The sequence below is a fragment of the Necator americanus genome, chromosome IV, assembly GCF_031761385.1.
Source record: "Necator americanus strain Aroian chromosome IV, whole genome shotgun sequence".
Taxonomy (NCBI): Eukaryota; Metazoa; Nematoda; class Chromadorea; order Rhabditida; family Ancylostomatidae; genus Necator; species Necator americanus.
In genome coordinates, this window is record NC_087374.1 from 38663733 (window position 1) to 38690615 (window position 26883).

Sequence of the window (26883 nt, forward strand, 5' to 3'; positions counted from 1 at the left end):
TGATGGGCAGAAGGGTGATTTCATCCATTTCTTCCTAATTTGCGTAAAAAAAGGCCCGGAAGATAGCGCTTCTAGCGTTCCGGCGCGCTATTTTCTACAACGAGTTTGATTGGAGCGCGCCAGCCGTGTGCGCACGCCGCATCTTCCGGGTCGTTTTCTACGGCAACTAGAAAGAAATTGACGAAATCACCCTCCTGTCCATAATCTACAATCCCGTATACGAATATCCCACCTTAAATACGTACCACCTCAGATTCGTGGGGATTCGTGACCTTTAAAGGCACCACCTCACGAATCTGGTCCCACAATCTACGACCCCGTATAGGCACCACCCGCCTAGAACTCGTACCACACCAGATTCGTGGAGTGCTGCCTTTAAACTACAAATTTGAGGTTTTTATTCTGTCGCACCTCATTCCTCTCCCTGTGCTAAGAAATTCTTCCACCTTTCTTGAGATCTTTTGATTATTTATTTTGACTTAAGTAAACTCCAAGAGATCCAAATAGGACCTACAATTTATACATTCCTGTAAAACTCGATCAAAACTGCTTTTGAACTGACGATTAAACTAAATGAGCCACGGAAATCTCTCATATCATTATCGTACTTTTTGCAGGAAACATAGAAAAAAGTTGAGTGATGTTCATTTCTATTAGTAGACAGTCTTAAAATCAGTTGATGTATCGCAATGTCCGGTTCGAAAGATGAAATAAGGGGATTTTCAAAGGGAAAGGTAAGTTTGCCCCGTGTAACATCAAAATAAGTAAAAATATAGTTGATTTCAGTAAATGCTAAATTTTTTTTTCTCCAAGGTTGTTAATGCACGATGGCGAATAGTTGGAAAATTGGGCGAGGGTGGAATGGGAGCTGTGTATAAAGTGGAAGATAAAAATCGCAAGAAATTTCTCGCCGCAATGAAGGTTCCCATAGAGAAAAACCTTTTTGTTTAACTTCATTCACGTAAGAAGCTTTTAAAGGTGGAAGATGATGAAATTGAAGGTGGTGTAATAAAATTAGAGGTGTTTATTCTACAAAAACTACAACCGATGAAGGATACAATTAGATTATACGATTTTGGAAAGAGAAAAAAGTATAGGTAAGAAATTTCAGTTTCAGATATAGCTTTCAGATACATTCCGCTACTACACACACCACGGACAGATACAGTAGACTCAGAACAACATGAAACCCGGTGCAGTTGCGTATGCGGCTGCGCTCGAAGCGGTGCGTTGGAGTGTGGGCAGTTGCGATAGTGGTGATGAGACTCTTGCTAGTCACTCCATCACTGCAGTTCGAGATGGTCCCAAATCGATCTGAACCGCCTCCGCAACCGCCTTCGAGCGCAACCGCTTACGCAACCGCACCGTGTTTCAAGTTGTTTTAAAACGACTACATACATGTGGCCTGAACAACTAATCTGTGCCGTTAGAGAAATAAATAGAGATAGATGAATAATAATAGACGAAATAATAAATAATAAATAATAAATAGTAATATAATATTAGTAGATAGATAAATAGAGGTGACTAGATAGATATATTAGATGAATTTTCAGTTTATACTGGTTCTTTTTATTATTGTACTGTTCCAACTACTTGTACGTTGTACTCGAAGCGGCGCGGTAGCGGGGGCGGTTCAGATCGAGGTGGGACCCAACAGCAAAGCCCTGTGTGCTGGGAGAGGGCAGATGCGTATTGTCGGACTCAAAGTAGTAGTGTGATTTGTATCTAGAGAGTTTTTTCACTGAGAGTTGTTTTTTTTTTTCTTTACCCGAGCGATCGCTGCACATCTTGATGCAACCTCCTCTGCTTGGCACTCCACTCCTCTTTCCTCTGCCCTGAGGCAACCGAACACTCATCGCCGGCGACCAGACAATGATGCTTATACGTCCAGTCAGTGTTGTGTGGTTGCTGATACTGAAGTATTTTGGTACCAAGTAAAAACAACCGCCCCCCCCCCCCCAATGAGAATAATGTGGTTAGTGGAAGGGAGGGAGTGGCGAGACCTTGACAGAGGGCAATGCTAGTCAACGAGCACTGGCAAAGGAATTTTTATGACCGGTTACTGTACTTTACTGTAGAGGGATCGGGTTCAAGGTGATCCGTTGGGTTTTGTATCCAGGGTTTGCAAACGCTGACGCTGAAGAGAGCCTAATATTTTAAAAGCAAAATACCACGAAAATTTTGCTAAGATCTTTCTACGAATAAACAAATGAGGGAGTTTAGTGATTAAGAGTATGATCGCGCTCAGTTCCAGCCGTGCAATCCAGAATTTGCGTGAAAAACAGCCTTCACAGTTGCCTCCTACAATGCAACCTGTTACGCGATTGAACGCAAGGTCCAAAGTCCCCATCCAACGTCCGACAAACCGACAAATGTAATCCAGATAATTAGCAGAAGTGTCTCTCAACTCATCACACTTTGTTCACCAAAATTGAAAAATCCTTATCCCAATTCCTGTTCTTGCCGCTTAGGAAGGCAAACTATAACGAAAACTTGTAAAATACTCTTATTATTCAACTAATTTGATTGGTACTTTCTTTCTATGATAGAAATACATCGAAAGCTCTTCTTTCTTCTTTCCTGGATGAGGTGGAAGTTCAACGAAGTTCTACCTCTCACATCAGTTGACACTCAGAGCTGGATAATGCTATTTCTAACGTTCAGAAGCGTACCAGCTCAAAATCTCTAACTCATCCAATTTCTCCATAACGTCAACTTTTTTAGTTTCATGGTGATGTCTCTCCTTGGCAAAGACCTAATGATGCTAAAACGGAAGGCTGGAAAACAACTTTCAGAATCAACGATATTAAGAGTAGCAGTTAGCACACTTTACGCTATAAAACAGGTCAGTAAATCATATACAGTACCTCTTTGATGAAACTCACATTTCTATAGGTACACGAGATTGGCTACGTTCATCGCGATATTAAACCGGGAAATTTTCTGATCGGCACAGTTGGACGAGAAAAAAGAATAATGTATCTGATCGATTTTGGTATGATCTTGCGAATTTCTTGTTCACAGCTGAGCTTTGGAGAAAACAAAAGTGATGAAATTAAAAACTAAGTTTTAAAATTTATCTTAAAGGCAGCTCATCTTTCCCTAATCGTCATAAAAAATGTTGTGCGAACATCTTCAGTTTCTACGAGATACATTAGAACGTGCTTGTCTGCGCATGTTCGGGTCCCCTAACAGCCTTTTCGTTGGTTTCACTTGAGCAATCTGATGAGAAGACATTATTGGTCTTCGACTGCTCGCACTTGAATGCGGCGCGTGCGCGTCGCGATTGAAACCGTCTTTTAAAAAAACCGCATCTTTCACTCTGCTTCGTACTACGACTATAACTGTGCTTGATAATTAACATGTTAGATGTTAGATTAGATGAGCAGACCCGGCAATAGAGGCTGTAGTCGGGTCAGAATGACCTGAAGCTCGGAGCAATTACTAGGGCGGCTGCGCTAAATGCGGCGCAGTGGAGCGTAGCGATTTGTGTCCAGAAGGTCCAGGAGATCGTTAGCACTGCACATCGCTTTAGTTCGCGAAAGTCCTATCTCGATCGCAACCGCCAGTTGACGACCGCGCCACTTCGACTGCTGCCGCCTATGCAACTGCACTGAGTTCTGGCCGTTTTGATCCGAACTAGACATATATGTACATAGTAGGGTCAAAACGACTTGAAGCACGCACGCAATTGCGTACGCAGCTTCTCTCGATGCACTTCGGTGGAGCATAGCGGCTAGGAGCCTGGTGATATCCTTGCTGGCACAACCCATAGCTGAAATTCGCGACGGCCCCAACTGCTGCCCCCACCGCGCCGGCGCGTACGCAAATACACCGCAACTATACTCGTGATTCATTTCGTTTTGACCGGACTACGCGATTGTTCCAATAATTATTCCTTTCTAGGGATGGCACGTTCATTTGTAGCAAAAGATGAGGCCACTGGTAAATTAGCAATACGTAAACCTCGTGACGGTGAGCAATTGTTCCGTGGTACCCCAAGATATTGTAGTGTGAATACTCATCACGGAAAAGAACAGGTCAGCTGTTATCAATGTGATAACAAGAAAAAGAAACACTAACCTATATTTTTAGGGTCGTGTTGACGACTTATGGTCATGGTTTTATATGCTTATTGACCTATACATCGATTTACCATGGGGTGGTCTCTCAGACGAGAAGGTTATATGCATACTAAAAGAAGAATGTCCACCGAAGGGACTGATACGAGTACGTGAAAAGGTCGATGGTAGCTTACCTCTGTGTTTACGGATCTTCTGGCGTTCCATCTCTATATTTCCAACTTCTTTCCTTTCTTTTGAATACGGAAATCCGTAGTCATTTCCAGACATGCCCAGAGGAATTTCATAAAATTTACCAATATTTGAAAACATTAAAATATGAGGATCGACCGGACTACTATGGACTGTTCAGTGAGGTTTGTATGAAATAATTTCTTATTTATGGTAATAAGGTGTCATCTCGGAAGGCTAACAACAGATACTTCTATATTTTTCCTACAAAAGAAACTATTATTTTAACTCTAACAAAAGAAAGTTGTGTAGTGTTATGGTTCCATATCCGAGCAACAGTGAACGCTAATCACTTTGAAAAGTAAATATTTAAAAAAAAGAAGTTCCAGTGCTCAGCCGGCTTAAAACGTGTTCGTGGCTCATTTCTTGATCGATACGAATGGGAGATCGAACCTTGTGATGGTGTAGATACAGCGCTCTCAGCGTCTGAAGATGAGATGAAGAATCATAAGCCAAGTCGAAGTGCGTTTCGCTCTTTTGAAATCTAAAAAGGAACGTACGCCTCCGTAGTCATCATTTTCCAGGATCGAAAATTGCCCAGAAAACATATCCATTTGCTTCCACAGCAGTTTTCAAAGAGAATATACTTAAACTATAAATAAAATTTAGCACAGAGAAAGAAATCTTTTGTTCTTTCACTGTCAGAACAAAGTCATACGTAAAACACAACATATATCGAAAAGAATACTGTACATAGAAATATCAACAGTTAACAGTTTGTACTATTTCAAAAGATTAGCTCAACAATGCAGCTTAGAGCATCAAACTTGTCCCACGAACCTTTAAAAAATACAACAATCTCCAGAATTCACTGGTTTCAAAAGCCTCCTCCAGAACAATTGAAAGGAATAGGTCAACCACATGAAGTAAGCAGCTTAATCGCAAGTAAGAAGTGTTGGGATGCAATAGAACTCCTTTCAACAGTCAACTATAGGAGTGATGTACATTCACAACAACTAAACAACAGTAAGCAGGCAAGACAACTACAAATGTAAACAAACCGAAACGATGCACTCTCCCTTTTGCTTGAAGCAAAATGTATTTAGAGTTGTCGTGAGTCAACAAAAGAATTTCCACCGTAGCAACCAAATTCTGCGTACGGATTATCCATATTCGCTACACCTGGCGTTCCTTGACCATTTGAAGAAGCTTGATCTCTTCCTCCTTGATACTGCCCTCGTCTGAAATATCATGAAACAGGTTCTGAACAGAGATCTACTAGGAAGGATCTACTTCAAATAGAACGATACAAATGTACCTGGAATGTGCTCCTCGCCCGCTATGCCAGTTCCATGAGGTTGCACGACCTCTGCCTCTGTGATGTTCCCCTCTTCCTGAACGGTGGGTATGAGCAACAATAAAAATGCGAACTGATACAAAGTGATCCACCTCTCCCTCCTCGATAGGGAAACGACTCAGAAAATTGAACACGACGCTTTTGACCGCGCCTTTCACTATTTTCAGCAGAAATACTTTCTTGCGTCGCCCTTGCCTTGGCTGCTTTACGCTGCCTATATTGTCGTTCTTTTTCATCATCACTGAATACTGCTTCATCCTCTGAGTAATCTGCATCCACTTCCGTTTCCCTGAACTCACAAGAGACAATTAGAAACATGAAATAAAAAACATACAATCATTTATAACACAAATTATCGGGACTTTTCGTTGTTGCAAACAATCATGTAGAAGGAAAGCCCCGACACAAAAAATACACAGTCAACACCTATGAGTTGGTATGAGTTACGATAGGACCTACAAGTGTGAAAATCTGTATCCACAGAGATTCCTCTATGCAGAGAAATTTCTTTGAAAAATGAGGTTCTTTTTCTTTAAATGTAAAAGTTAGATCCTTTCCACATGCATACAACACCACGCAAGTTATCATAGTTATCATCACAAGCTTTTTACCGGAATGGCAAACCTCAGTTTATTCAATCTTCAGTGCGTGCGCAACGTTTTATGATACCAAGCAACCTAGTGCCTTGTTCTAATTTCAGGTCCCATGTCCCATCCAAGAGACAGTCTGCATACCCATGCATTAATCATCAGGGGAGGTAATATTGCAAAAGCCACTCTAACCCCACTGAGCGTAGTAAATAAATAGATAAGTATAGTACGGTCAAAGCGACAGCAGAAGCACATGAACACGAACCACACAAAACACACTGCAGTTGCGTAAGCGGCTGCGCTCGAAGCGGCGCGGTTGGAGTCGAGGTGGGACCATCACGAACTGTAGCAAAGAATTCTGTTAGCAAAGGTCTCCCTCCTTCCAATCACTACGCTCCACCGCACCGCTTCGAGCGCAGTCGCTTACGGAACTGCACGATGCTTCATGTCATTTTGACTCTACTATAGAAGAGAGTCCTTGTTTCAGAGCAAAATGAGAAATCAGCTACATTACAACGGTGAAGCTTCCTCACCCTTCCAGTTGTGTTTCGATTACTTTTTTAGTATACTGTTCTGCCATCGGTGCGTAGTATACCTTCATACCAACTTGTATTTTGGCAGCCTGAAAAGTGTCACTAAACTTTACTACTGAAAAGTGTTAAGTGCTAAAATATCCTCTATATAAATAAACACTCTTCTCACGTTGTTTTTTCAAAGTTTTGAATGTTTACACGTAGAAAATTACGGAAGGAAAAGCAGCTAACCTCTTCTCTTGTGTTGAATCTTACTGAGTAAAGCGGACTTCTTACTGGACCAAACAAGTCGAAGACAACGCCAATAGAATTGCGCTCCTTCAAAATTTGTTTATTCTATTGGAAATAACACATAATGAAGAGTAGAAATCCTACCTTGTCAAATAAAACAGAATCATAATCGAGTGCAACACCACCATCTGACTGAATAACCACTGAAAAAGACAAAAATGTATTCATTCCAGCATCCTAGCACCAGCTGAAAAATAGGATGACGATTAATAAATAATCTGATTGGCACCTAAGCAGTCGACCACAGAAGTTACATGTCCTACAATCTCAAGCGGTATAGACTCTTCGCAGTGAATTGAAAGTTGTTCTAAAGGCGGAAGTGAATCATATCTGCAAAGAACCAATTTTTTAAGTCATAATAAAAAAAGCAATGATAAAACACATCTCTAGTATCGACTAAGAGTTGAAAAGAGGACATTTATCCAAAAAAAAACATACTCATTTTTTAAATCACTTTTGTCAATAACAACTTCAGCTCTCAGTCTCTTCTGCTGGGGAACGCCATCGGGATGATCTCTTTTGTAATTTTTAAGACGAGATTCACACGTGTATTTTTGCAACCTGCAGAATCCATGAGGAGATGAGAAAAACAGGAAAATCTCACTAAAAACTATAACAGCTTCAAACCTCTCGAACTCCTTATCAGAATCCTCCTCAGTCTCTAATAGGGATAGCTCACAATCACTAAATTCTCCGAATTCGCTTCCATCTACAGAAGAAGCGGAACCTAACGAGGGAGCTTTGCGATAATCCAAGGTGTAGAAATTTCTCTGCAAGACAACAAAATTGAAAACAAGAGGGAGCAAAAGCTCGTAGGAATTCCTAAACCATTTACCTCTAATACGGAGGGGTCACTCCAAAACGAGGCGCGATCCACTAGCTCATGGACCACTTTTTCAATTGCCTCCTTTTCCTGGAAGAATGAGTTAAATAAGACAATGAGAACAAATAATAATCAGCCAATTACAATACTACAGTATTGGTTAGATTTCTTAAACCATTCATGATTACCTCTGTCACAGAAGGATCGTTCGAAATACGTTCCACTAACTCATGCACCGCATTTTCAATTTCCTTCTTCTCCTGAAACAATAGAATGAAAGGACTAAACATTATCGAATGAACCAAGAATAAGTAAATAAAATTGCAGTAAATAGTGTAATTTCTCTGAACATTTATGGTGTAGCCAGACCCAACTACCGCAGCACCCAAAAACATCCAACCACGGTTATTTTCACAGGTAAATGAGAACAAAAAAAAACACAAAATAGTTACCTAGCCAAAATAAACAAAGAAAAATACTTAACAAACTCCACCAATATTCAATCGTGACCTAATCATAACGCCCTGGCAAAGTGTCCTAATGTTCAAGAGATTTTAAATTTACTTTTTGCGTAGAAATTTCTGCTATGCTCAGTTTTGGAACTCTTCAACGACCTCAATTACACTTTCTCTGTCATTGTGTTAAGGGTGGGGAGAATTTGGTAAAAGTACGGTAGAACTCGAAAACCGTTCCGTTAGATGGAGAATGTAGGTATAAACACGCGTTCAAACGCTACATTAACTGGAATTCCACCTTTACTGAGGTAGATTTAGTACATCCCGAAAAACATTAAATAGTTATGGCTACCTCAGTTGATAAAGATGCACTCGGTGATGGTAGTTGATCGTCGTCACGATTAACTTCCTCTATGTGATTTCTCATAGTAAACCCTGAAAGAAGGATACTGCATTTATAAAGTTGAAGTATTCGGGAGAAAGCTCTGGAGAGTTCGAAATCCACGAGACTTATGCGAAGGGACATTCGCCATAGAGAACATCTTATCCGTCATCAAATTCGAAGTACTGGCAGCTTTCCTAGCGGATCTATTCGTTTATTTACATTATTGTTATTCTTTACTTATTTACACAGGAAGCCGCAATACCATGAGATGGAAGTCGAGATCGAAATATACCACAAGTTCAGAAAATCTACTTCAGAGGAGGAAAACCGCAATATTTCCCTCTCAAATTTTCGTGATGGATGGTTTAAGTACTAAATTTCATTGGCACCACTGGGAAGAGAGATCTTACAGGAGATAAACGAAAATAAACGCTACAAAATTTCGATGAAGTACCTGCTCCAATGCAAATAAATGGAAATTCCTTATTCCTCTGCTTTCCTCAGGAAATCCCTAGTGACGAGTACTCTCTGCACTGCGACAGCGGCTGCGGTGCGGTACTCTTGGCTTTGGCGCAGTGGATTGCATAAACTTCGTTTTTCCTTTGTTTTACGGCTGAAATTGTGGTAGTTTTTGTATTTGTCTACTAAACCGACTGTCCAGAAATATGATGAGTTTAAAATTACCGCCTCGCGCCGTTGGACAAGTCCAATGGTTTCGTATCCAGTCTCGTCATTCCCTAAGTAGAAAACGCAGTTTTTCTCTATCCCGGTACGTTTCAATTTCCCTCCAAGGGTTTTCCTACAGTATATTCCCATTGTTTTCTTAGTGGAGTAGTTTTAAGGCCTACCTCTTCAATCGCTACTTATTTTGAGGATATGAAAACACGTGGGCTTGTGCGTTCCTCCTATCCATCAAACCTTGACACGAACTTCTTAAATGAGCTGAGGTCAGTATCTGCATGTTCCTTATCTCTTCATGTACTTATTCCTATTCTGATTGTTCGCACAACATAAGTTTTTCATTCAAAAATCAATCTTTGTGTTCGATCAGTTCGCGCATCGCGTTTTTCTTTTTATTTTCTAAGTTATTCAGATCGTTACCACCTGTTATTTATGCCGGGTTTGATCCAACTGCAAAAAGCCTTCACATAGGTAATCTACTAGTGGTCGTGAATTTGCTGAGAGCTGCCCAATTTGGCATCCGACCCATAGCCATTGTTGGTGGTGCCACTGCAGCTATTGGTGACCCAAGTGGCAGGTCTTCTGGTTGGTGAGCCACTTAATAGCTTAAAAAGTTGGATGTATTCAAGAACTTTCCGAAAGGGAAATTGTTTAGAGCGAGATTCCCAGAGCAAAGACATAATTGCACGAAACGCAGAAAGTATTTCCGCTCAATTAAAGAAGATAGCTCAAAATGTGCTCGCCAAAGAAATTACAGTACACGATAATAATGAATGGTTTGCTCAGGTACTGATCGTTATTCTTATTTCATATCCTGTTCTTCATACCTATTTTATTATTTTTCATTTCACTTTCCATTTTATTTTTTTTTGAGGTCATGTAATTCCACGTTCAGATGACAATGGTGGACTATCTTAGAAGCTGCAAACGACTTCGTGTTGGCGAAATGCTCCGGATGGGTGCTGTAAAGGCGCGCCTTGAAGACGATTGCGGTGGCATATCATTTACGGAGTTCAGCTATCAAACAATGCAGGCTTATGATTGGGCGATGTTGCTGAAGAAGTACGATTGCAGATTCCAGGTATTCTTACCAGTCGATATTATAATTTTTAGTTTTTCCTTAAGCCATACCCCTAACGTTTTTTTCCACTACAGCCTCTTCTTTTCCTGGTCATAATAAACAATATCCTCATTTTTTGCATATTTTTTCTTTGAATTCCCATCAATCTTGCTTTTCTCGGATTGAGAATTTAAGGATGAAATTGAAATTTCAACAATTTTCAAGTGAATTCACTGAGTGCAACTCCTTTCCTACGATATAGTCTACTTTCGGTGAAAGATGGGAGAAACTTCAAGTAGTAGTTATACCGTAGTTTTTAGTAAAAACATTTCATGAATACCTGGCACTTTAAATTTCCAGGATGTGATATTCCTACTGTATTTTTCAGATTGGTGGTTCCGATCAGCTTGGTCATCTAGACATTGGTGCTCATTACATCAAAAGAACTTGTGATGAAAAATTTGCTGCAGGTGAGACTCATTTTTTCCTTTCCTTTTATTTATATAAAGTGTTAGATTTACTCGTCTAAATTGCATAAACAGAACAAAACCAGGCATCTGTCTGCCCCTGGTCACTGATAGTGCAGGAAATAAGTTGGGAAAGTCTACTGGCGGTGAAGTCTGGCTTAGTGCTGAAATGACGTCACCGTTTCATTTCTATCAATTCCTTCGACAGTTGCACGATACCGAGGCAGAGCAAATGTACCGACAGTACAGGTACTTGAGATCATTAGTTTTTTTTTTCTCATTTTCCACCTTCAGCCCGTGCTTCCTACCCGAGTATCCGATTTCTTGATTGAGATCGGTTTTTTCCAGTCTGGCGCCATGGGAAGAAGTTTTAGCCAAGGTTGAAGAACATCGACGGAATCTAGGCAAGTGGGTGGCACAGGATGCATTAGCCATAGAGCTTACGAGAATTGTACACGGAAGCGAGGGACTTACAACTGCTCAACGATGTTCCAGAGCTCTTTTTCAAGGTATGTCACAAATTCTTTGTTGCTTACGGGTTTGCCATTCGGTTCTTCTAGGATCTATGGAGGATATCCGATCCTTGAGCGAGAATGAACTTCTTTCTTTATTTGGCAATACTGTAAAGGTGCCCAGAAACAACGTAAAAACGATGGGAGATTTGGCAGATCATACAAGGAGCGATAAGATAAAGGGATCCATGTTAATGACCAAAGGAGCGTTCAAGGTGAATGGAGAGAAGGTAAATGCCTCCCTGCTTCTACTTTACGGTAAAAATGTATTGTTATGTTCCTTTTTTGTTTTCAGATAGTTGACAACACTGCTGAGCTGGATGTTGAAAAGATTTGTCTTCCTGAAGCCCCTGATCTTACATTGATATGTTGGGGTAAACGAAAGTTCCAATTAGTGCAATGGGTTTAGAGCTATTGAAATGGAGCTGACATTATGTTAGATTACTTGTGAGTAGTTGATGTAACGCTTGAGTTGCATCTTCGCGGTTGAAAATTGAGGAAGTTATCCAACTTTCCTGTTTTTTGTTATGTTTTCCAACTCTTACTGATCCTGTTATGTTGGTGTTATTTTGTTGAGATAGTGGAGTTTTCCCTTTGAGAAGACAAGTATGTCACACTAGTATAGTATTTTTATATTTTTTCCTTACTTTTTTTATGAATGCTTTGTAAGGGCGTCAAGCATTTGTGTTGCAATAGGAATTTGCGATGAGGCACGGGTACAACGCGTGTTTTTCCACAAATAAACAAATGTAGTTAGATATAACAGAAAGGTACTATGTTTCATTGTGCAACACAAGTGTCGGCACTTTGAGGTAATTTCATTAAGAAGAAGACTGAGACGTAATCTACCCTTGTAAAGTAGTCTGATAGATTCTTTCTACAAAATACACACTTCATCATAATCATATTTATCGATCTAAGTTTGCGGGTATTCGTAGAAAAGAAATTAGTATCAGAATAAATATTTATTGGAGTTTTTTGTGTCTAAGAATCGTTTTTTCGTTTTAATATCTTATTTTTCATTCCTCTAGACTATGCTTTATGTCAATTTGCTTGCACCTTTGCTTACTTCCAAGATTTTGATTGGCTCAGCTTTTCCCACCATTACAAACGCTTGTAGCGCGCGATTAGTAAGCATACGTCTATATCTTTGTCTATCTACTTTTTGACTCTACTCTATTTTTAGTTAAAAGTTTCTACATGCACATAAGTTCTGCTTGGCAATTCGATCTCAGTTACTTTTTCTTCCGTTTCTGTTCTCTCTAGCGGTAGATAACGGCTTAGAGATTTCGGAGGTTGCGTATAAGCTCGCATTCGTTTCTACAGTTTCTAGAATCGAGCATGTACCTGCATCCCTTTCATTTAGGCCTGCATTACCGCTGCATGAGTGTTGGCCGTGCACACACTAAGCTGCAGCGTCTGGTTCTCGAAACTTATCGAGACTTTCTACGAGCTGCCAAACCACTTGACCCTTCTGTTCGAAAACAAGTTCAGAGGGAGTTTCGAGAGGCGGCTACACGTTTCCAGCCGTCTGAAGTGCTTCTTATTGAATATCACATTCGAAGAGCCAAAAGACAACTGAAACAACTCGAGGAAGGAAGTGTGACGTCCATTGGAAACATCGCTGTAGAGCACGAGCAGGTCCGCATTTTTGGATGTGCATTTTGAATAGTGAGAGCATGATCTGCTGTAATATGTGCATGAAGTGGAACAATGACTGGTAATCTGAAGTGGCTCTTTCCTTTGTTGGGATTTTCTCACTTTTCCGTGCGAGGACCATGGTTCTCTTGTACCAGACAGTTTATTGTCGGATCAAAACTTGCGTAAGCGGCTGCGCTCGAATAGGCGCGGTGGAGCGTAATTGTTAGGATCGCGGGAGAACCCTTCTTAACGCCATCCAACACTGCAGTTCAGGATGGTCCCACTTCGATTCCAGCTGTCATCCGATTACACGACTGCGCCGTGCTTCATATCATTTTGAGCCTACTGTACACAGTCGATGTAAAACGTGTTGTAACTAGCTGCGTTGCGGACGAAGATAAGAAGTGCATGAATAAAATTAATTAGTTTTGTCGAAGTCCTTCTCGATTAGTTTTGTTGTTTGTTCTGATGCTAGGGCACCTCTAAGCTTTCAGTTGGTGGAGATCGAGTTTCTGCCCCATTCCTCCCTTCAACTATGTGCATGATAAGCTGTTTTTGCTATTGTGGCGTTTTAGTCCTAGCAAAACCCTGAAATCCCACTAAGAAGACTGCTACCTGTTGCGCAATTGCACTAAAACACACATTTGGGCAGAAATCAATCCAATCCCTACAAACTGAAGTCTCTAGGAGAACACGTTAGCATCAAAAGAGGATTTTGAATTAGCGAAATAAGATTCACCTGAAATAGCGACCACGGTAGATGCTAACACAGTACTGCAATAGTTACTCGGGGACATGAAGCACATTTGCAACTAAAATAGAGAAGAGACGAAGAAACGAATTAGAGAAGCATTAGGAGCGAAACAATCATCAAAACTAATGGAAAAAGAGTTGAGAAAACATCTTAACCCTTTCCATACACCATTACACTGAAAATAAATAAAAAAAAAGTGTCACAAGCATTTTACGAAAAAGCTCTGAAGGGCTTGTCTGGCTCGGCGAAGACCGCGTTCGTGTATGGCCAAAGGCATTATCTCGTTACAGCAGGCCTACGCCGATTGTCACAATGATCCAGAGTATTCTTTGCAGCGATTTATCCGTCAGATGTTTATGATTACGTGCCTGAGTACCAAAATGTGTATTATTGTGTGAAGATTTCAGTTATTGGAACTCCTAGGGATCATTGTGGAATGTAGATTAACGATAGAACAAGGTTCAGTCGTATCCTGCAATGGGCGATACCTCTGTACTCGATTTCATGCATATTCCCTCTTTTCCTTTCATTAACGTTTTGTTTTGTTTGTCTGCTCTTACGGTACTATACCCATCGCTTATTTTTCCTCGTGTTCATATTATATTTTGTTTAATGTTTCCTTTCATATTATCCGCAAATTGTTCAGGTTCAAGATGGCGGATCATAAAATTTTGCCAGTATTTGCATTTATTGACGACGGTGACCAACTACAACAACTTCGGGAGTATCTCAACAATGTAGGAAAGGCTAAACTTGACCCTAAAGGTAAGCACTTTCATTTCTTTCTTTAGTTATCCGGAAGACGATCGTTTTTTAAAGGGCCATCAGACGTATCTGACAATCTGTCCGACATTTGTTCACAACTCACAGTGATGGGCGCTTGTCCTCATCCGGTTGAGGTAAGTTTAGATTGGAACACATTTTATGTGAAATCCATTGCAAACGTTTGTCATTTTTTAAGGTGGACTACATTCTGAATTCCATTTGTTCACTAATGGTTTTGGTGCCTGCTGACCGCGCTTATGAAGTTGTGGGTGCTTTTTGTAAGGCCATCACCCCAGCACATTTCAAAGGTCTTGGATGGAATAGCAATGTTAGTTTGTGGATATTTTATAATAATTGTTTTTAATTTATTAAAAAAGAAAATTATAAAATATAAAAAACAATTTTTTTGTATTTAATGATTTTTTATTGAGACTTTTACTGGACACAACACGAAAATTCTTCAGGCTGGTCACGCTGTTCATGTGCTATCAAATCTGTTTAGAGGATTCGCAGCGCATCCAAAAATACAGGTAAGTTTTGAGATGATCTCCCTTGGATTAAATTCTTCTTTTCGTAAGGATAAGATTCATCGGGGATTTTTCGTGATCTACGTGTCCCCGAAAGTATAGTAGGTATAAAAGATGTGAAGCACTGTGGAGTTGCTTAAGAGGCTGCCTCGATGCGCCGGTGTGGAAATGGCGGTTAGAATTGACGCCGAAGCATCGCGAATTCCAAAGATGAGCGGTGCTTGCATGGGTCCTTCCTCAACCCTAACCGCTACGGCCCATCGCGCCGCTTCGAAGGCAACTACATCGTGCTTCATGTCATTTTGACAGCTTAAAAATGACAGTTAACAGCTCCAACTTAACTTTTAGGAGATCCTCTATCGCTCACTTGTTGCCATGTGCTCCGAAGCTCGTATGATCAGTGAACTAGACTGCTCAACGGAAACATTGCAAAAGCAATTCAAACAGTGGGGAACATCGTTGGAAGGACAGAGGGACATACTTCGTCTTGTTCATGTCGGACTTCTTGAAGATCTCAAAGCAGACCAGGCAGCCAAGGTATGTTTAGTTTTTCGACTCAATATTCCTTCTTCTGATACTGCTTCATTGATGGAAGCGTAAAACTCTAACTTTACTGTTATTTCTTTATTATTTATTTCTGTTATGACGACCACGAATATACCGCTCATTATGCACCAAAAACAGTATTTTCTGGAGAAGGAGACTACGCGTGCTCATTGCGCTCTTAAATGTGTCCTGTGGTCAGAGTTTTTCTCTCTAGGATTGGCGCCAACAACGGTAGTAAACACTATCCTGTTAGTAGGCACAAGAAGTGAAGTTTTTCGGAAATCTGGTTCATGGATGGAAGAATTTTCCGTTTACGAGTTCATTTACCACGTAGTTTTATCTCCAAAAAAAAAAAATAACATTTCAGTCCAAGTATGGCGATATGTTTCCATGAATGAAATTTCCAAAAAAAAAAACTTTTTTTTTACACCATGTTTGGTGAAATCCTGGGTGGTATTCTGTCTGCTATACATATACCATAAATGTGAAGGGAAAATCATATTCATCACCAACATTCCATCTAACTCTCTATGTAGTTCCTCATCTTTTGTCTCTAAAATCTTAAAACAGTAAATATAAAGTAGTGCCGACTTTTATATTTCTTGTCTTGCTATTTTACATCAGGTAAATTGAGTTGAATTGAGTTCAGGTTATGATCATGTTATTGGGCACATACACTGAAGAGGACGCCGCACAAGCCCGTGAAGATGCTATCGAATGCGTGAGAACCGCTGTTGTAGATCCAAAATCCTTCTCATTTGATCATCTTCAACGTCTCTGTGCTGTCAAGGCACTGAAGAAGGTAAAACTCTGTAGAATTTGCTTTATTTCATGCGAATTAGTGCCCTAAGAGAAATTGTTTGCAGTCGGACCCTCTTATGTATTCTGCACTTGAACTATTCATTTCGGGGACGCTTAAAGACTACCGTGCTTTCGTTAAAGCCCATCCAGAATTTGTTGGAGACAAGTTGAAGGTAGTAGTCTCACATTTTCCGGCAATGCTGTTCTAACATTAATAAAATGGTATGTTTTAGGTTGATGAAACAGTGCTACTTAAGAAAATTCGACTTCTTACACTTATGACTATTGCTGAAAGTAATAATGTGAGTTAATTTTTTCGGTTCTCAATTTTTTCCTTCCAGTACTTCCATTCAATTTTTTACTTTAAAGGTCATTCAACTAGATAGCCTAGCTGAGGAGTTGGACTTACCATCGAATGATCAGTTAGAAGAGTTTATAATTGATGCCATTCAAGTGAATGCCATATCAGTGAGTAGTCCTTCCTGTTTGCGGCTTTACCGCTTTTCTGTTCCATGTTTTTGATAAATTTTGCAGGGAAAGTTGAATGAAATGACGCAGACGTTGGTGGTGAGCTCCTTCCAACATCGACAGTTTGGTCGGGAGCAGTGGCAAACGTTGCAGGTTAGAGGAATTGCATTATTGAGCAAAAACGTGATTATTCTACCTGTTGGAAATAATCAAACATAAGGACATTAAGTAATCTTGTAAATGTAGTATAGTATCTTTATTATCTTTTTTTTTTTTGTTTTCTTACTTACTTACTTTATCTCTGATTCATAGCTGAAATTGAAACATGAAGTTTTTTCTCCTTGCTATAAATGAGGCTAGTAAAAGTAATGACACAGAAGAAAATTATGAGAATTAAATGTCTTGTTTAAAATTATTTTGAAAAAAAAAAAGAATTGTCTCTCTCAGCGGTCTGTGAAGTATCGTAAAAACAGCTATTTATCAGTGTCCAGTTTAATTGTTATTATTCATCACGGAATGTTACTTATGTCATTAAAGACATAAGTAATGAGATACACGTACTGATACACATTTCCTCATTGTTTATTTATTTATTTATTTATTTATTTATTTATTTATTTATTTATTTATTTATTTATTTATTTATTTATTTATTTATTCCTTTATTTCTTTGCGAATGGTGCACGAGAAAAAGGAAACCTCATTTTTTATTGATCAAAACAAGACAAAGAAAAGCAAAAGCCTGCACTTGATTTTTTTCGGCAGTGAAAAGTGGCAATTACTTCATTTTAGTCCTTCATCAGAAGCGGATTTGAGCGAGTAATTTTACCTTTGCTGTGAGGCTCAGTATAATATTAGTAGAACTAGCGGTGGTTATGGAATGCATTTTGTATTTTCTCTCGGCGATGCCATTCTATTTCAAATTCTTAACGAATATGCTCACATTTATTGAATTATTTCATCATTAAAAAAAAACTCTGTATTACTTGAACTCAGATCTGTCGTTGCTATGGAAAAATTTACGGGAAAGAGTTTTTCTCACTTGTTTCGTATGTGTTAGAAAAGTTAAGTGTCTACGAATACCATTATTACTATTATTCGAGTACTTCATAATATCTCATTGCTTTCGTCGTCGCAAGTTTTTCGAGCTGACTTCCTACAATCTTAATGTAATTTCTTTTACTTTTATTTCATATATTTTTTCAGTCAATAAATTGTTGCCGTCTGATAAATTGACTTCGTTTAAGTATTTTTTTTCTACAGAAGCGCTTACAAACGCTGGTGAACAACTTGAAGCAGTCCTATGCGAACATCCATAACATAAACCAACACGTGGATTCGATTGCTTAACTGCTTCACGGTCAGGCATTTTTATGCGTATCTTGTTTTGTTTTGCGGACACGAAAATCTTTGATCGTTATTTCATTTTAGTGATTGTTTTCATTCTAAATTCTTCTTGAATTTCTATAGATCGAATTTAACCTTGAAGATGTTCATGCTAGGGCTGTCAGCTTCAGCTTCCGGTTTCCTTTAGTGTTGACTGGTTATGAGAAATATTTGTTGTTCATCTGTTGGGAAATTGTTTAATAAATTGTTGCCCTCTTATTTTGATGTCAGGATCATCTTTAAAACCACAATAACACGCTGCAATTTCGGAAGACTTCCTTGAGAATACAACTTAAGAGAGAGTAAGCTAAGGTTAGAAGCAATTCATATCATATATTGTAGCCGTTTTTAATACTTGTAGAAGGATGAGAAAACTTTGGAGAGGGTCGTAACAAGGTTTGGATAGGTACCGACCAATAGGATGTTGATGTAATGTTCATAGCTATTGAGAAAATGTATAAGTAAGTATACTACCTAGTAATTGATTTACTGGACGTACGGGCTGCTGAGAATCATGGAAAAGTAGCCACGCATAAGTAGGTCCGCAAACTATTCCTATCATTCTCTTCATCATTCTCTTTCTTTTGTCTAGTTCTAGCTATTCGTACGAGTGATCGATCGATTGGCTGTCGATTAGTTTGTTTGATGAATCCTATCACTGGTACAGTTATTCTATAACTTGAGTCATTTTAGAAAATTACCATGAAAGTGAGTAGTGGGAAGTTCGGGTGTGGTCTTCTCATCTTACCTCATTCTTATTTTGACCATTCTTGAAACTAAGCGATAAAGTCGTTCTCGGACCGATATGAGATATCCCCAATAAAGTTATTAGTTGAGTATTCTCCACAATGCTGGGAACTTTTTTTTCTAGAATGAAAATAGATAAACTAAAATGATGGACTACATTTTCACTCATTAGCACATTCTATTGTAGCATCATAGGTGTGATAGAGAGGAGACGGACCCTCCTCAGGTGGAGGAGGTCTAGCTCATGGGGTGCAGTTCAAGTGAAGGGGGTCCCTTCACCAACCGTCCAAAAGTGAAGGGGGTCTTTTTGCCTACCACACAAAAGCGAAGGAGGTCCCTCCGCCAACCGTCCAAAAGTGAAGGGGTCGGAACACCGGCTCGGACTATCGCACCTATGTGTAGCATGTGGGGCAGGTGTAGCGCAGTCTGTAAGAGGTCCGCTGCAGTCATACCGATCGATGGTTCGAAACCTCTCTAGAGCCAACCTTTCATTACTCCGAGATCGATAAATTGGTACCAGATTTGTCTTGGAAGATATATACTGACATGAAACATTAGCTAGCCCACGTGATTCATTGTAGGAGCATTCAGCCATTATGAGGCTGTGGACTAGTTCATTAACCTCAGCAGTTACGAATTACAGTAAAACACGTTTGCGGATCCCCAGTGGATTGATTAACGCCAGAGACTTATTACGGAATGTAATGAGGGAAATATAATTCTATTGATATTCATTAGGATAACCCAGGTGAGACTGCGATGGAAAAATCCTCGATAAATTCCCCATATGAATTCGAATAAATGCGAAAAACTACTTAAATATTTTATTTAAAATGCTTTACGACGTGCATTTGCAAAAACGATGTTATCGGCGGGGAATTCAGCACGACCGAATGCAAATTCACATCGAATAGTGAAGTCGACATCAGAAGTACGGCATCTGAATAATGCATACAACAATAAATTAGGTATTATAGGAAATAGATGAATGAATAATGTCAGAGTAAGAATTTTCTCCATTTTTTCCTCTGAACTTTACTCACTTTCCATCCCTCCACAAATAGAAATCATTTCCTTTTTTCTCAATTTTGTATGTGAAATGTGAGAAGCAGCTCCTGAAATTGATTGAATATCCGTGAATTTCCTAAGAATTCCTTTTTTTTTCGTCCTATGCAGATAATTCAAAATAGTGCTAACGTTCCTTATAGGACACGGAACTCTAATAATTGGACAACATCAAATACCTATGATTGCTTGGTTGACGCCTAATCAAGTATACTGTATCTGCACCAGGGCATAATACGTTACAGTACGTTCGTTGTTTTCCATTCACAACCTCCTGAAAGAAAGTATGAGTGTAAAATTGTCGTGTTTCTGTTTAATTTCAAAATTTTCTCTTCGTTTGCGTAGTTGAAGTTCCAGCAATCATCTGACATTCACCGTTGATTTTTAGTTTATTTCTGTCATTTTTTTCACATCTGATTTTTTCTTCTGATACCTGCTTTTCTTTCTTTGTAGATCAAATAGATGCTATCTTGTAGTCTGACTATCGGAAAACTTCTCTTTATGTTCTCACCGTGCAATAACATGAATAATTAAGTCCATACGAGAAGAGGATTTCGAAAAAAAAATAATGTTATGAGATTAGGTGAGCTTTGGTGAACTACCGTATGAAGGTTGATTTACTTCAGTTTCGAGGAAAATATTATGTAGTACTTTGCACCGTTGTATTTTGCATGGTTATTATCCTTACGTCGTATGCTAATTACCCAGTGTGCATACGGAACAGCGTTCTATTACCTCAAAGCACGGTTGAAGCGGTGCAGGCCTAAGTTTATCGTCAGTTTCCGTCTCCTTCAGCAAGATATCACATAGAGAAGCTGTCTTCTGTGTCGTATCACCACCTTTTGACCCACATTTCATTTCACGCCATTCTGAAGTATTTATTTATTTATTCGCTCATTCATTCATCCATTCATTCACTCATTCATTCAAATACATTGTTGGCTTACCAAAAAAGAAAAAAAAACAAACTTTTCTGAGTCAGAACAAAAATGTGTTTTCGAATAAAAAAAAAACTATAGCCTATAAAAGCTACCATAGATGGACTCGTTATCATCAGAAAACTTGAATTAGATTAAATTCTTTAAAAAAAGATTTAAAGGCATTACCCCACGAATCCCCTGAATACCCCCTGAGGTGGTACGGATTTTAGGTGGAGTATTCGATAGTAGATAGTAGATTATGGAGAGGGGTGTGATTCTGTCCATTTCTTCCTAATTGCCGTAAAAAACGGTCCGGAAGATGCGGCGCGTTCACAAGGCTGGCGTGCTCCAATCGAACTCGTTGTGGAAAGTAGCTCGCCGGAACGCTTGAAGCCGTATCTTCCGGGCCATTTTTTACGGGAATCAGGAAGAAATGGACAGAATCATTCCCTCTCCATAATCTACGATCCCGTATACGAATACTCCACCTGAAACCCGCACCACCCCGGATTCGTGGGTGATGCCTTTAATTTGCTGTGCACTTCATGCCTACTTACTACGCTATAACGGTAATTTTATGAGTGTCCATAAATGTGAAAAAAAAATCCTGATTACATGCATCACGTAAGAATACGCGTCTATTCCTCCACGGTCAGATAACTCCACGTTCACTTGAGATTGTTTGCAGCATTTACATAAGTTGACTTGACGTTTTGATAAGTATTTCGTTTTTATTGATTTTTTTGAGCTGTAGACAAAACTGATATTGATCGTTATTAACAGCTAACGTTCCGGCGTTATCGCCTTTGTCAGAGCCTCATTTGCTGAATTTGGTAACTTAACAGAACACCACGTACGTATTTTGTTTTTACTTCTATATGTAGCGTCAAAAAATAAGCTCTGGTTACTGTAGATAGCACCTGAGTTACTGTGCAGTGTCCAAGGTAACTGTTCGGCAGGAAGCAAAAAAAATTACTATATAGCAGCGTTTTCCTTTGTCTTTTGGCGAAGAATTACAATTACTTCAACTTTAAATACTATCTTAGTTCCAGTTACTATATAGAATAATAGGTTTCAGCAAAACTCGTATATGCACATAGATAGATAGACAAAAATCTCGTTGAATAGCCTGATACTAATAAAAGTGCCATATGATGTTTATCTATAAAAACAGAAGTGTACACACTGTCATTGGTGAAGTACGGTAGGGTCTCAAAGTTGAGATTCATACATCGTAATTCTATAGTACAATTTACGCAACCATCTCTTACTGGACGAACACTTTCTGATGAAAATGTACGTGAAATTCGGTTTACACCGAGAACACACACACACTCAAAGGCAACACTCTACGAATCTGAGGTGGAATGGATTTCAGGTAAAGTATTCGTATACGGGATTACAGATCATGGAGAGGTGGATGATTCTGTCCATTTCTTGCCAATTGGCGTTAAAAAAATGGCCCGGAAGATGCAGCGTGTGCACTGGCGCGCTCCAATCGAACTCTTTGTAGAAGATAGCGCGCCGGAACGCTCGAAGCCGTATCTTCCAGGCCGTGGGGTGATGCCTTTAAGTGGATTTGTGATATAATAACTCGACGAAACAATCTTTTACACCTGCTTCAAGCAAAAAAATTTCGTTTCACGCGATTTCGTTCCGTCATTCTGTGGTGTAAGGTGATGCATCGTTTGGTTAACTGATACCACTGCCGATACTGACAAAATTGATTTCTGAATTTTCAAAGAATATCTCGAATTTTGGCTGTGATCCTTGCAAATTACATTCCAAACTCTACATAACCATACGAAATCGAAATAACATCGAAAATTCCCTTTAAAAGCATCCAATAATTGGACCTGTGCACAGTCGGAGACTTTTTTGCTCAAAAATTTGAGTTTTTAAAACAGTTAATATGAAGTAGTGTTTAAAGGGAAACTTACGCCAATGTACACTCTCTGCTGAACATCCAATAACGATCAGCAGCAGGAAAATAACGTTGCCGACCATTGTAGCCATTTAGCTATTGTCCTGAACACATGTGAATTAGGGATTATCCGTACATGGTCACTCATTGTTCATGCTGTCCATTATTCTTGGATGTATGTTTTTGGATAAATATCTTATCACAAGGCAAAAATACACCAAAATGGAGTAAGTTAAGGAGAAGAAAACGACAAGAAAAAAGCAGATCAGCGATTTTTCTCGTTTTGGAGAATTTCCATGGTTAATGTGTCACCTTAGTACCTTAGATCCAGACCTATGTGATCTACAACTCTTTTATACAGGATTGTTCACTTGAATCATTTTTCTCCATTCGTATTAATGTGAACCAACCATTTATAAATATATGCTACTAGAAACAGAAAACAACATTAATAATACGGATGACAACGGAGTCCCAATATGTGTACTTGAATCCAGATCCAGCGGCCTTTTATTGCTAGGTCAGTCCCTGTTCAAGATCCGCTCAACGATTATCTTGTTGTTCAGTGTTAGCGCAGACGATTACGACTGAAATATGAATTGGACGATAAGTCTTCTTTCAAATCAAATCCCTTTTATACTATTAGGCCTGTGATTATATTTTCTGTACTGAAAGCAAGGATATCTGCTTAGTAGAGCATAACTTAATTTTGTATGAACAAAATCCATTACGATAGAGGCAAACAAACAATGGAATTACGTATCGCAAAACTGACGTAATTGGTAGACCTCTGGGAAAATATAGAGTTCAGTGTCCAGATTATGAGTATGGCCATGACCGCATTCAATTCCCTTTAATCGTTCGAAATAACGGCGTGGGAACGTCGTTTCTTCCTACGAGATACGTTAGAACGAGCAATACTTGTACTCTTTTTGGTTCGCTCAAAAGTCTATTCATTGATTTTACTTGAACAACCTGTTGAGATGGACTCTTTGATTTCAGACCGCTCGCACGTGGATGCGGCGCGTTTAAAAAGGAGTCCCGAACTCTATATTTCCTATTATATAAAAGCATTGTATCACGATCCTCGTTCTGTTCTGTTATGTTATCGTAGCCGGTATTCCGCACATCTAATTCCGAGTAACTGAAACGTCCGCTGCAGGTTCAAGAATCAGATACTTCCGAGTATCCGAGGCATCAATTTGCCCAACGATGCACATCATTCACACCATAGGCCTGACGGAATGAAACCCTTTATAACAGATTCCATTACTTGTGTGGGAAGAGGGATGTAAAGAGTTGCTTTCTCGTATGATTGCGTTTGGGTTACACGCAGTTCAATTTCGCTTATTCAGGGGTGTAAGGAGTTACTTTGTTGGGCAAATTGAAGCAGTTTTGGTTTGAAAGTGTTCGTATGGCTAAAAAACGAAATTTTTCTGCTGTTTTCACCTATCCTTGTGCGGCCTAAAACTGCTCTTGCACCTCGATTCTTGAATGTCTTACTTGACTGAATCGACGGGCTGATGTTATCGCCTGTGCTAGGCACAACCTCGTCGATCTCCAGGAGGAGTTTCGATCGATTCGTCGCTGTATCACATCCTGCGAAACTTTACGTCCCGTCTGGACTGGCTATCAACGCCGAGTGCTCTCAGAACTTCTCTCACCTCTGTCCTGTCCAGAATTTCCATCCTCGGCCTGGTGGCTTCTTCCAGCTTGAACACAACAAACTCCTCAGAACACGTTGAACAAGGCGATCTATAAATGAATTGGCCCACATCAAGATCTGTGCGGGTTTTCACCTGCGGGGCTAGCCGTCAGGTTTTTTTTTATAAAACCTTCGTGACTTGTAGTTGTGGTACGCGATACTTCTAATTTACCAAACTCAGGAGGCAAGCACTAGCTGACATGTTTTCCTTTGAGTTTGCCTATAGTTCGAATGCTTTCTGTAGGGTAATGAGGTGCTTGAGTGGATAAACCGCTAATGACTTTGACTTTACAGGCTCTGACGAAGGCGATAACGCCGAAAAAATTGTTTTTAATAAAGATCAATATCAATCTTGGCCGCAGCTCAAACAATTCAATAAAGAATATGTTCAACGTTTCTTTTTGAACGCCAGGTTGGGTTGTGCCACGCAAGGATAAACTCGTTATCTAATTTACTCGCTGGACCTAGAATTCTAGGTAAAATTGTTCCCGACCACTTAATAAAATCTGTGCTTTTCCTTATTATATAGTGAACAGTGTGACTGCCATTTAGTTATTAGCATTTAGCCATTTATTTTGCCATTGTGTATTCATCGTTGTGACGCGGTGCTTGTTCTTTTCTGGAACATATGTGAGAACATACATTTTCTTTTGAATCTTGTTTGAACTCCTGTTTTTTCATCTTCAAATTGCGCAAGCTACAAATTTGCTACAAATATTTCGTACTGATTGTTATAAGGAGAAGACAACGTCTGTTAACTGATACTGACGTGAGTAACTATTGTTAAATAGATTTTTTAAAAAAATGTGTATATAACGCATACAAATATCCAGTTTCATCAGAGCAGCAACACAGAAACGTCAGCGGAATTCCAATTCGAGATTGCGATTGCGTGCAAGCTGAGGAGCCACTCTTTTGCCCTGACTTACTTGACTCAATTGGGGCTGATTCCTGCATCTTTTCCGACGTGATTCGTCCTTGCACATAGCTCTGGCCAGACTTCTCGATCTTTAGCAAAAGTTTGCACAGAATCAATCCATTCGTCGCTATTCCATATCCTGCGAAACCCAACGTCTCGTCTGACCTGAATATCCACGCCGAGTATTCTCATTTCCTCTTTCACCACCATAGTAGTAGAAGTTATAGTCCGGTCAGGAGGCCTCTTCCAGCTAAAATCCGGGAGAATCCTTAGAGCACGTTGAACAGGGCGGTCTGCTGTTCTCCTCATTTTATGACCGAAGAAGCGAAGACGATTTTCTGCAACCACTTTCGACGGCGGTATCAGACATCGCCCCTTAGCAAGATTCATGATTACTGTATGGAAAGTACACCTTGTCTGGGATTGTCACTTCTCTATAATTAATGTTTAATTGAAAAAGGTGGGACTTTTTATGAGTTCACGGGAAAAAGGAGATTGGTTAATTTGCGCGTAAGCCGTTTTCTTTTTGCTACAAAGAATATGTGCTATATTTGCAATGAGTTGTAATTCTGCAGTTGTAAATTGAATTGCAATATATTTGCAGTGCTAATTCGAATTGCTCCATTTTGTGTCTGTAGTGTTCTCAAGTTTTTGCATTGTTTTTGTTCATGTTTTGCCGTTGAAATTTGGTTAAAAATCGTATCTATTTCTATGTTAAAATGTTGTGTTCTTCTTTTGTTTCGTCGCTTCTTCCCTTTTAAACAAAAAAAAAGGAACATTAACATAAAAATAAATATATGAACAAAAGTTATACAATGGCTTAAAAACAATACAGATGCAATTTCGCTCCATATAAAAAAGGAAATGCAGCAAACATAACAGAGATACGAAAAAAGAAACATAAAAGATTCAGGAAGAAAAGCAATAGGAAAGAAAACAAGCAAAGAATAGCGGCCAATTTCGATTCGGATAACGTCACATTGGAAAATTTGGCGAAGTCCCAAGTTCGCAGACCGTTTGTGAGCGGTAAAAAACCGCGCTGCTTCAGCGTGACCGCTCGTGCAATTAAACCGTGCTTCATGTTGTTTTGACCCGACTGAACATTGTTTCCAAGTCACGGATGAATAGTGAAGAATAAAAAAAGTGTTTATTCTATTCTATTCTTCTGCTTTATTCCATCGTTTTCCGCCCATCCCTTGTTGCTCAAGGGATGGGCGGAAAACGATGGAAAAAAATTTAATAGTAGAAAAAAGTGAAGGAGCGTGGTAAAAAACCATAAAATTTCTCGCGCTCCAATCGGTAGGA

General features: G+C 39.4%; 4 protein-coding genes across 10 annotated transcripts; 2 read left to right on the forward strand and 2 right to left on the reverse strand.

Moving 5' to 3' along the window:
• Positions 1-689: 689 nt before the first annotated feature.
• Positions 690-4914, forward strand: RB195_003996 (uncharacterized protein; the record flags this gene model as incomplete). Of its 2 annotated transcripts, none has more annotated exons than XM_064201901.1 (10): positions 690-734; positions 814-921; positions 979-1097; positions 2728-2848; positions 2899-2998; positions 3910-4043; positions 4099-4245; positions 4352-4441; positions 4646-4778; positions 4841-4914. In XM_064201901.1, the coding sequence occupies 10 exons, from the start codon at positions 690-692 to the stop codon at positions 4912-4914; spliced, it is 1071 nt and encodes a 356-aa protein (XP_064057781.1). The 2 variants fall into 2 exon arrangements, with proteins under 2 accessions (XP_064057781.1, XP_064057782.1); XM_064201900.1 differs by having other exon boundaries at positions 4099-4233.
• Positions 4915-5358: 444 nt separating this feature from the next.
• RB195_003997 (uncharacterized protein) lies at positions 5359-9276 on the reverse strand (the record flags this gene model as incomplete). 2 transcript variants are annotated; one of them, XM_064201903.1, is made up of 14 exons in its annotated part: positions 5359-5497; positions 5575-5650; positions 5706-5902; positions 6737-6825; positions 6968-7054; positions 7112-7170; positions 7257-7357; positions 7466-7588; positions 7655-7797; positions 7863-7940; positions 8039-8110; positions 8658-8740; positions 9145-9147; positions 9216-9276. In XM_064201903.1, 14 exons carry the CDS (start codon positions 9274-9276, stop codon positions 5359-5361), a joined length of 1311 nt encoding a protein of 436 aa, XP_064057783.1. The 2 variants fall into 2 exon arrangements, with proteins under 2 accessions (XP_064057783.1, XP_064057784.1); XM_064201902.1 differs by lacking the exons at positions 9145-9147; positions 9216-9276 and having other exon boundaries at positions 8658-8732.
• Positions 9277-9355: 79 nt separating this feature from the next.
• RB195_003998 (uncharacterized protein) lies at positions 9356-18262 on the forward strand (the record flags this gene model as incomplete). Of its 3 annotated transcripts, XM_064201905.1 has the most annotated exons (23): positions 9356-9459; positions 9533-9637; positions 9784-9956; positions 10027-10157; positions 10267-10452; positions 10820-10901; positions 10985-11147; positions 11247-11407; positions 11459-11640; positions 11706-11784; positions 12777-12946; positions 13041-13051; positions 14452-14570; positions 14625-14704; positions 14767-14898; positions 15035-15100; positions 15446-15634; positions 16293-16445; positions 16510-16617; positions 16678-16746; positions 16814-16912; positions 16979-17065; positions 18176-18262. In XM_064201905.1, 23 exons carry the CDS (start codon positions 9356-9358, stop codon positions 18260-18262), a joined length of 2736 nt encoding a protein of 911 aa, XP_064057785.1. The 3 variants fall into 3 exon arrangements, with proteins under 3 accessions (XP_064057785.1, XP_064057786.1, XP_013308931.2); XM_013453477.2 differs by lacking the exons at positions 9356-9459; positions 9533-9637; positions 9784-9956; ... (5 more) ...; positions 11459-11640; positions 11706-11784 and adding an exon at positions 13325-13455 and having other exon boundaries at positions 12794-13051; XM_064201904.1 differs by lacking the exons at positions 12777-12946; positions 13041-13051; positions 14452-14570; ... (8 more) ...; positions 16979-17065; positions 18176-18262 and having other exon boundaries at positions 11706-11819.
• A 1611-nt stretch (positions 18263-19873) lies between these two features.
• On the reverse strand, positions 19874-25968 carry RB195_003999 (uncharacterized protein; the record flags this gene model as incomplete). 3 transcript variants are annotated; one of them, XM_064201906.1, is made up of 6 exons in its annotated part: positions 19874-19985; positions 20089-20160; positions 20290-20384; positions 20846-20979; positions 25589-25667; positions 25744-25968. In XM_064201906.1, 6 exons carry the CDS (start codon positions 25966-25968, stop codon positions 19874-19876), a joined length of 717 nt encoding a protein of 238 aa, XP_064057787.1. The 3 variants fall into 3 exon arrangements, with proteins under 3 accessions (XP_064057787.1, XP_064057788.1, XP_064057789.1); XM_064201907.1 differs by lacking the exons at positions 25589-25667; positions 25744-25968 and having other exon boundaries at positions 20846-20968; XM_064201908.1 differs by lacking the exons at positions 19874-19985; positions 20089-20160; positions 20290-20384; positions 20846-20979 and having other exon boundaries at positions 25594-25968.
• Positions 25969-26883: the final 915 nt, after the last annotated feature.